General features: G+C 37.6%; 1 protein-coding gene across 11 annotated transcripts; it reads left to right on the top strand.

Moving 5' to 3' along the window:
- Positions 1-1,440: 1,440 nt before the first annotated feature.
- Positions 1,441-8,881, top strand: LOC122305345 (putative lysine-specific demethylase JMJ16). Of its 11 annotated transcripts, none has more exons than XM_043117798.1 (13): positions 1,441-1,603; positions 1,704-1,771; positions 3,402-3,522; positions 3,694-3,726; positions 3,810-3,881; positions 3,987-4,288; positions 4,888-4,956; positions 5,086-5,163; positions 5,300-5,824; positions 5,925-6,146; positions 6,254-6,412; positions 6,987-7,355; positions 7,616-8,881. In XM_043117798.1, exons 3-13 carry the CDS (start codon positions 3,465-3,467, stop codon positions 8,450-8,452), a joined length of 2,724 nt encoding a protein of 907 aa, XP_042973732.1. In that variant the 5' UTR covers positions 1,441-1,603; positions 1,704-1,771; positions 3,402-3,464; the 3' UTR covers positions 8,453-8,881. The 11 variants fall into 11 exon arrangements, with proteins under 11 accessions (XP_042973732.1, XP_042973731.1, XP_042973735.1 ...); XM_043117797.1 differs by having other exon boundaries at positions 3,810-3,887; XM_043117801.1 differs by lacking the exon at positions 3,694-3,726.
- Positions 8,882-9,947: the final 1,066 nt, after the last annotated feature.

Below are 9,947 nucleotides of genomic sequence, written 5' to 3'. Positions count from 1 at the left end.
GGCACGCATGCATGCGCGCAGATGCACGCTCAAGGGCACGCGCAAGCCTGCACGCATGGTTTGTGCGCGGTCAGTAGTTTCCATGCTCGCCCACTGCGTGTCATGGTTTGAGCCAAGGCATGCAATCAGACTAGCCATGTGACTGTCCTGATTCTCAATGGGTCGTGCCGAGATGTGGTCCCAGACAAATCTCCTGGGGGCTGTGACAGACATACCCCTGACACTGAGTAGAGAATGTCCCCCCTATAACCTTGTATAAAAGCTACACTCAAGTATAAAGAACTCTCTCTGAACTCAATTATTAATGAACTACTAGTCCCTACACAAGGAATTGACTGAAGCATTAGAGGTTACCTGAACCACACAGAGCCCCTTTCATCTTTGTGTTTGCAGGTAAAGATCGTGACCTGAGTTGCTGGAACCTTGTCCGGGGCATACAAAACACAATGTTAACATTAATAATATTTTGTTTAACTTAAATTTCAAATTATCTATTATCAACTCACTATCGAAACCTCCCTTTATTTTTTATTTTTAGATATTGTGCTTACTAATAAATATAGATTTTAATTTTTATATAAAATTGTGTTAATCAGATCAAATGTGTTATGCAGATTTGTTCAACTCATTTATATGAAATGAGGTTGAAATGGATCATAACGTGTTGACCCATTCTTAGTTAATTATAAATGGGTGACACGACATGATTTGTTATTTAAATAGTCGTGTTAAGGTTTAAAAATTTAGCCTGTTTAGTTTAACAGATCGAATTTGAATTGATCTATATAATATAATATTATAATTTACCAACCCTAGCCGATGGGGCCACCGGCATGCCCGTTGTGACCATTTTCCCGCCCTCTCTCTCAGGTTAGCAAATGACTGGAAAGCTAGATAAAGACCTGCATATTCCACCAATTAAAGCACCGCTTAAATGGTTAGATATTAAAACGATCTTCGTAGTATGCATTGATTCCTATTCTCTATTTTATACTTTCTATCTCGAATTATTGAAAATCTTAATTTACGTCTTAAATTATTTCTATTTTTTTAAAATGTTACTTTAAATTTGAGCGTCTAACATGATTTTAGATGCTAATCGAAGATAAAATTATACGTATTTTATACCGTAGATTGCCCTTTTTTCCTGATAATTTACTAATTTCGTGGGTGTAAAAGTGAAAAAGGAGGTAATACGATTTTCTATTACGAAGTTTAGAAAAATTTTTCTTGTCATCTTTACACTTCACGCATTATATTTATTTTAATTTTTTTTATAATAAATATATAATGTATAGATGCTAAATTAAATAATTTAATTAATTTAATAAAAATAAAATAAAATAAAAAAATAAAAAATAATATTTTAATATATAAAATATATAGTGTAGGATAATAAGTAAGTTTCCTTCTGTAAATTAACTCTGCCACCTTGCACCTAAGCCTTCGACTTTCGAGAGGCAGATTAGTAAAGCAGTTTGTTTTTAATTTTTTCCAATCAGACGACTGGAAACTGAAGAGGAAAGCCCCATCTGAACCCCATGCATGTTTTCAGTAACAACTTTGGTCAGAAACAGTAGAGGACCTTTTACGGTGGCTTCGGGTAAAGATACCCCAATAATCGCCCCCTTTCGTTTTTTCTTTTGGTTTTTCATTTTGATTTACTTTAATTGGTCATTTTCTTCAACATTTTGGTGGTGTAGGTGTTGCCCTGTGAGACTTTTCATTCAAGACTTCGCCGGCCCTTCTATTTTCGGGAATTAGACTTTGGGTTTGTGTTTCTGACTATTGTGAATTCGATGCCTGTGAAATTCCTCTTTGTTCTCTGCGGTTAGTACTGATACGGTTATGTTGGTGTGAGCTGCATGCTGATTATGAGTTTAAACTGAAAAGTGTTATGCTTTCCAATCAAATTGGGATATATTGGGTTTGAGTAGACCCACTTTAATGGTTCCCGTGATAACTTGTGAGTCAAATTTATAGTTCAGTGATGGTTGTGTGGGAATTTTTGTAGAACAACAGCTTCAGTCTAAACTTCAGTTAAATGGTGGTCCAGCTTATTTTCATCTATATGATTTTATGATCATCATTGTTGACTTATTTGCCTAGTTGGTGAAATGAAATCTATCAACATCTTTGGTTTTTTTGAATTGGTGTTTACTATTTGAGGATTATATTTTACGTATAGAAAGATAATAGGAGGGATAATACATTCTGGTTAGTTCAGTTGTTCTTCATTAAGATGGCATAAAGCTTTGTGTCGAGGATTTTATAGTTAAATATAAGGCAATTCCTACATGCTCCATTTTTGTTGACGAGGAAACTTTTTAAATCAGCAGCACCTTGGTTTTCATTTTAGCATGTGGATAAATGCATGCACAACACATGTTATATTGTTATTGAGGTTCCAATTAAGATGTTACTTAATGTGGGGTCAAAAGAAGTTAGTTAGACAATTGCTGCTTTTCACAGCGCTTAGCTTGTAATTAGGTTAATCTCTTGTATACTTCCTGTGTACTTGGGCCATGCTTGATTATGTGGATTAATAAATTCTTCTTACTTATCAAAGGAAAAAAAAGAAGTTAGTTAAGACAATTGAATAAAATTGTCATTGAACCAAGCACATTTGAGATTTCAATGATGAATTCATGGCTTTTGTTTATCTTTAGTAGAATTCGAGAACCCAGGACTTGATTTTTTTTTATAAGTAATAATCTATCAGTCCTTTCCAACCATAGACACCACATTAAGCACAGAGGTATCATCCGCCACAGAGCTGCCAATTGAGCGCTATTGTGCGGCTGATTCCAGCATGCAAGTAGCTCCACCACACTCCTAGGCATAATCCAACTCAGCCCGGCTCTACTAAGGATACCCGCCCATAACTCCCCAGCCACCTCACAATGTGGGACTTGATTTTTTATTAGTATGGTATGTTTGTTAAGCAATAGAAATGAAATTAGATATGGAAGGAAAAAAAAATAGCTGCATCATACTGTCTAGTATTGGAATCTGGAATGAATTAAACAGATGTGGCACAATTTAAGTGACCGAAAAACAGAATGCCAGATCCTATTGCTTCATCCTTGGGATCAGCTATAATTGTGCAGAGAAAAAAAAATTGGCTTAGTAGCATGCTTTCACAGGTAAAATCCATCAAATTATCTTCCTTAAATCTGTCATCCGGTGGCAAGCAGCAGCTAAATCACAAATTTCAGTAGTATATATATCCTCATCCCCTTCTTTTGCTGGTTTGCTTTGCAACAGGTAGAGTGTTAAGTTCTACCTATATGATGCTTAGATGTTTATTTCCTTCATATCCCATTTTCATGCCTTGAAAATGGGTGAAAGGAAGGGTTGAAATATGGTTGTTTACATTTATATTGATTTTCTTTTATCAGCCCATACCACCATATCGTACATGGTCTTGGGATATTTAGGCAGGGTGCAAAATATGTAGAAGCATGTTAGATGGCTGTGGAAACTTGGTGGTTTGGACAATCTGTGAGATACTGACAAGATGTATGTGATAGCACCTTGTGAGCCCTGATTTATCTTGTTTATGTTGTTGCTTTATATATCGATGATGTCACTTGTGTATCCAAATATCTACATTTTAATCCACACGATATATACCCTATAGTATGGAATGCTAATTCCACATGCAATCATATTTTTTTGCGAGGAGCTCAGTTCTTTTACCCATATGCTGCTATATGCTTTGGAGTATGTTGGATCGATTGATTGCATTGTTTTCCCTCCTAATCATGTCTTTCCACATGCTTGATTCTCTTGTTGGCTTGCTGCAGTCAATTTCAAGCCTTGCTTGAGGCGCAGTTGTGGTCCTTGTGAACTGGTGCGGACTATTAACCATTATAGCAGTGAGCATAATCAGTTGGACTCTACTTCAATATCTTCCCTATAATTGATTCCTAAATTGCTTGGATATTATTACTTATTTTTTAAAATTTATTTTTACTTTATAGTGCTGATGGACTTAGGGCACAAAAGGTCTTGTTGTAATGATGAGAATGTGGAAAGTTTCCCAGTTCCACCAGGTTTTGTATCTCTTACATCCTTCACATTGAGGAGGGTGGAAAGAAGTGAAGAAACCAATAATTCCATGTCCTTCGAGAGTGCATCTACACTAGAGCCAATCAAGACGGACAACATGTCTGACGTGACCGATATTGCAGAGTTGAAGAGATCTTGCAAACGCAGACCATGGATACCTTTCGACAAAAGCAGTCACAGTCCAGAGGAATCTGAATCAGGACTCTTTGACATGGTCATAAATATTCTTCTTGTTTATACAATGCTTTAGTTTGGTGCTTTGATATATTATGCTACTGTGTGGTGTAAATTTAGGGAAGCGTTGTTTCAAAATATTTGTTTTCAATGAAATTCCTTCTCAGTATTAATTTTCATACCTGACAAGGTCCCCCACAGCGTCCCTCTCAATTCCGAGGATGATGTGTTGTTATTTTACATTTCTAATCTTAAACTTAGTGCCTAAGAATATCTTAAGAGAGGCATAAATGCCCAGGTCCATGCTTTGCTATCTTTCTCCGTACCATGAAAAATTGTATTGTTGTTCTAATTTGAAATGAGGATATTGATATTGAAGAGGCAAGAAAGAGAAATAATTGTATTTGTATATGGTTAGTAATAAAATCATATAGGGACAAACCTAGGAAGCTGAATGCAGATGATTTGGCTGTGTGCATGGAGTGATTGTATTTATATGTTTTAAGGGTGTGGCTTAGAATATGTCTTACCTCTGGATGATTCATGTGTTAATAATAAGTGTAGTACATCACAAGCAGTATCTGTTTGATTTGTTTTTTGATATGAGTGGTAGTTATGGTGGTATTTCTTTCTTTGCAGGATCTCCCTAAAACTTGCCTTCCAAAAGGGGTTACTCGTGGATGCCCAGATTGTAGTAATTGTCTGAAGGTTGGTTCTTGTTAGTTAACCATTCTGTTTGTATTATGAGGTCAAACTTTCCATTGCACTTGAAAACTTGCAAGCATTACTTGGACAGGTTCCCATGACGTTCATTGTCGGTGGATTTTTTGTAAACAGGTAATAGCAAGGTGGCGTCCGGAAGAGGCAAGAAGGAGTGTCAGTGAAGAGGCTCCCATTTTCTATCCAACGGAAGAGGTGTTTCTTGTCTTATTCATGCAATTTCTTTATTTTTCTTTCATTTACGTGCTCTCAGTATCCTTTTTTAAAATGTAAAGTATTTTTTTCTTGTTGGAAATTTAATTCTTGCATGACCTTGAGCCTTTTGCTGCAGGAATTTGAAGACACTGTTAAGTATATTGCAAGCATACGCCCTAGAGCAGAAGCATATGGAATTTGTCGTATTGTTCCTCCTTCTTCATGGCAACCTCCTTGCCTAATTAAGAAAAATAACATATGGGAAAATTCTACGTTTGTTACCCATATTCAGCAGATAGATGGGCTTCAAAAACAGTCTTCACAGAGCAAAAGAGCTAGATTTAATGAAAATGTAAAGGGTAAGAGTAGAAGTTTGAGTATGGATCTAAACTATGAGTCTAGTGATGAAGATGCCACAAACCCTGATGATGTTGGACGTTTCAATGTTGAAAGCTTTGAGTCTGAACCTGGCCCAAAATTTGCTCTCGAAACTTTCAAGATATATGCAGATGATTTCAAGTGCCAATATTTTTGCAGTGGAGGTAAGGTTACAGGTCGGGATAAAAATTCAACTGGGTTCCAAGATAAGGGGGAACCATCATTGGATGATATTGTGGGTGAATACATACGTATTGTTGAGAATCCAACTGAAGAAATTGAGGTATGTTTGAAGTTATACAGCGTATTCATTGCGTGACATTTTCTATATTCATGCCTGTTCCATTGAGCAGATTATGTTGTCATGTCTGCCCACTTTTTAGGTGCTTTGTGCAAACCTGGAGACTGGAGTTTTTGGCAGTGGATTTCCAAGAGTATCCAATCTTGTGGAGATATCTGGTTATACTAAGTATTTGAAATCAAGCTGGAACTTAAATAATATACCTAAACTGCCCGGTTCTCTTCTTTCTTTTGAAACCGAGGAGACGTCTCATATCTTACAGCCTCAGCTTCGTGTAGGAATGTGCTTTTCTTCACTTCAATGGGTAAGATAATTGGATTCTTAGTTATCTGGGTATAGATAGATAGTTCCCTCATTAAGTCGTTGAATGTCCATCCTATTAAATCTCATTCCATTGATTTTCAAAAACAGAAATCTGAAGAGCACCACTTATACTCATTGTGTTACATGCATTTGGGTGCTCCTAAAATATGGCATTGCGTTCCAGGATGCTATAATGTTAAGTTTGAGACGGCCGTGAAGAAATACTTTCCAGATTTGTTAGTTGAACCTCTGTTGGGTCATAAGCTGGTGAGTTGCAATACCTTCTTATGTAATTGCTTCATTGATGCGAAATGCTTTTGTTGTTCAATAAATTAATGGCATGGGATGCATATCTTCTGCTACCCGGTGGACTCATTTTCATCACATGGAGCTGATTAGCATGCACATATTTAAAACTCTGTAAGAAGCATATACTCTGGTAAAAATGCAATACCTTTTTGGCTTGTAGTCCCACTTTAATTCCCATTTGCATTCGTATATATACTCTGGTCAATAGGCACGAAGTTCTTATGATTCCAAACTGGAGCATGTATTTTCTAGTTATGCCATGGATGCCACACCATTGACACTACACTGCATTAGATAGTTCTTGGCCATAAAGTCTACTTTGTCTCCTTTCTATGCTACTTGCTGATTTCATAAGCCAATATATGCTATCATTATTGAACATGATCCTTCATGCTGATTGGTCACCCTTGTTTTCCTGTGCCCAAGTCGATGTTGATGGAAAATAATGTTTCGCCAGGATGTTTTAGAAATTATTGAAAGACGCATCTCATTCAGTACTTGATGTTTTATGACATTAGTTTCTTCTGTACAGGTTACTGAAAAATCTGCCTCCATGTTGAAGTCAGAGGGTATACCCATCTATCGTTGCATTCAATATCCTAGGGAGTTTGTTCTTGTCTTCCCAGGAGCATATCATACTGCATTTGACTCGGGCTTTAATTGTACGGAGGTGGTAAATTTTGCTCCCCTTGACTGGTTGCCCTTTGGGCAGAATGCTGTAGAACTCTATCATGAGCAAGGAAGAAAAACTTCACTATCCCACGATAAACTGCTACTTGGGGCAGCTAGGGAAGCTGTGAGGGCACAATGGGAACTTGTACTTTGTGGGAATAACACATCAGATAATTTGAGATGGAAAGATGTGTGTGGAAAGGGAGGGATATTAGCAAAAGCGCTCAAGGTAACCCCTAGATTACACAACTCCAGCTCCTGAATGTAAAGCAGATGAATAATAGAAACATTTTTTTTGTTGCCAACACATAATAGCGGTTGAGTTTTGAGCTTTTCTTCTGTTTTATTACTTTTTTCAGTTTTCTTTTTATTATATTCTTTACTGCTGCTTTCATTTTTGCACTTAACAGAAGACTTACGTTTTTCTCAACATTGTTGGAGCGAGTGACCTGATTCAGACTTCTTCGTTTTTTCTTTCTTTTTGTGTAGTCACGTATTAAGTACGAAGGTATTAGGAGGAAGTACCTTTGCAACTCTTCACGGTCACAGAGGATGCGTAAAAATTTTGATGCTACCGGCAAAAAGGAATGCACAGTGTGCCTCTATGACTTGCACATGTCTGCAGCTAGTTGCCAATGCAATCCAAACAAATTTTCATGTTTGAATCATGCAAAGCAGCTCTGTTCTTGCCCTTGGGGTGACAAATTTTTTCTCTTCCGTTATGAAATGAATGAGTTAGATATTCTACTTGAAGCTTTGGAAGGAAAACTAAGTGCAGTCTACAGATGGGCTAAAGATGATCTTGGACTGTCTCTTCATTCTTCTGTCTCCAAAAATAGTCCACAAGAACCATGGCTTGCAGGCCGTCAAAACTCTCGTTCAGAAGAATCAAAACAAAAGGAGCACAAATCCCAAAATGTGGGAAAACCCAATGGAATTGATAGAAACTCTGCTTCTAATATTAAGGCAGAAATAAAGGCACGTCTGCTCCAATCTAAAGTCTTGAATAACTTGAAAGCAAAAGACGATACCGTGGAAACCCAAGATGCAGCAACGCGAAGCAGCATCAGTACTCCTGCATCTGGTATTGAGACAGAAACAAACGCACATGTGCTTCAATCGACAATGTCCAACAAACCAAATGAATACGATAATGCAGTAGCATCTACAATTAATTCGAGTGCGACAGCAGATGGTATTTCATTTTTGCAGAGACAGGTGATATTTGAGGTTTCTTCTGAAAGCACCAGTGTGTCAAGTTGCTCAGAGTCTGAGGAGGAGACATTGGATCTTATCTTTGGTTCAGCTAAAAAGGGTGCTGTATAGGTAAAGAAGTTTCATTTGTTAATCTTTCAAGAGGTGCTGCAATAGAGTTGACTGCATTGTTTTAGGAAAAAAAAAAGGAGTACAATAGAGTTGAACGTTCAAATCCAAGATTAATGACGTAACATCTTATGATAGGATGAGAGTATCACAGACATCTGTACTTTAAGATTACTTGATATTTACCTAAAAATCTAAAGGTACATCTTCGAGCAGTTAGGCCTCACAGAAGCAAATTTTCAAATAGTCCCATAGATTTCTTCCCAAAGCAGGTTTGTTATTGTAACTTACGATATTCCAGTTGATTTTTAGTAGAGTTGTAAGTGACAGAGACAGAGAAGATGACTTGTGATGTGGTGAATTTTTTAGGGAAGGCATCTTGCCTCCTCTTGTTTCCTCAACTTGAATGCAGCCTGCTTGAAATTTGTTAAATACTGAGTAGTCTTCAATCTTCATCACACATCCTTTTTTTTTAATAACAGATGACATCCATTCATTAAAGAGGACATATAACTTTGACTTAAACAACAAGCTAGTTATAAACGTTAATAGCTTATCAACACATTAATGTGGTTGACATGATCTAGTCCAGACGGCTAACTTTTAAAGACCTAAGTCTAAGAGACAGTTTAACTCTATCCATGATAGAGTTACCAAATCTCCATATCCGACTAAGCAGAATATGGGACACCAACCCCACCAAACCCCACCAAACGGAGGGGGGGACTACTCCATCCGGACAAAAGTCAGATGGTACTATTTTTTTATTTTTATTTTTGGAAATAAAAGACAAGACAAAAAAAAACACTGGAAACATTGTACACGGAAAACCAGTGAACCAGTAAGTATTGTAGCGCATGCAGTACACGTGCCACGCTAGAAGGAAACTGACAGCAGATCTTGGTAGTCCCCGACTCACAGGCTCCAGAAATGCCGCTCATGGCATCAGCAGAAGGATTCCTGGTTGCGTGTGAGAGCCACGCGCCGGTACGCCCGGAAACGTTAGCCAGTGCGTGCGGGCCCTTCTCTGCTCCGTTTGGCACCGTATTCGGTGGTCTTGAAGATCGGTGGCTGGGCAACGTCATGGAAGGGCGCATGTTGGTCAGTGGTTGCCGAATTCTTCCAAATCTGCGATTCTCTTATTTAGCCTAAAAAAAAAAAATAACAAAACACAAAAATAGAAGGGGGAGGGGTAAGGAGGCGAGGAGATGGAGGGAGGGGTAAGGGAGCCGAAGCTCCCACCTCCTCTAGCCGAGAGACGTTGGTGGGTGTTTAGAGAGAAGTGAGGTTTTAAAAACTAGAGAGAGAGGACGCTCTTCTTCATATCACACATCTTATTAAGTGATCAGTTTTTGGTGTTATGCCCAACACTCTTTATATATATTATTTTTAGAAAAATATTAATATATATCACTATCTTATCATTAATCATTCTCGTGACAGTATTTAATAATTCTTGTATTTTTTTTTCTATTGATGCCATCCCCCTCTCAGATAT

The sequence above is a fragment of the Carya illinoinensis genome, chromosome 3 (assembly GCF_018687715.1).
Source record: "Carya illinoinensis cultivar Pawnee chromosome 3, C.illinoinensisPawnee_v1, whole genome shotgun sequence".
In the NCBI taxonomy this organism is placed as follows: domain Eukaryota; kingdom Viridiplantae; phylum Streptophyta; class Magnoliopsida; order Fagales; family Juglandaceae; genus Carya; species Carya illinoinensis.
This window is presented reverse-complemented; position numbering and strand designations above follow the sequence as displayed.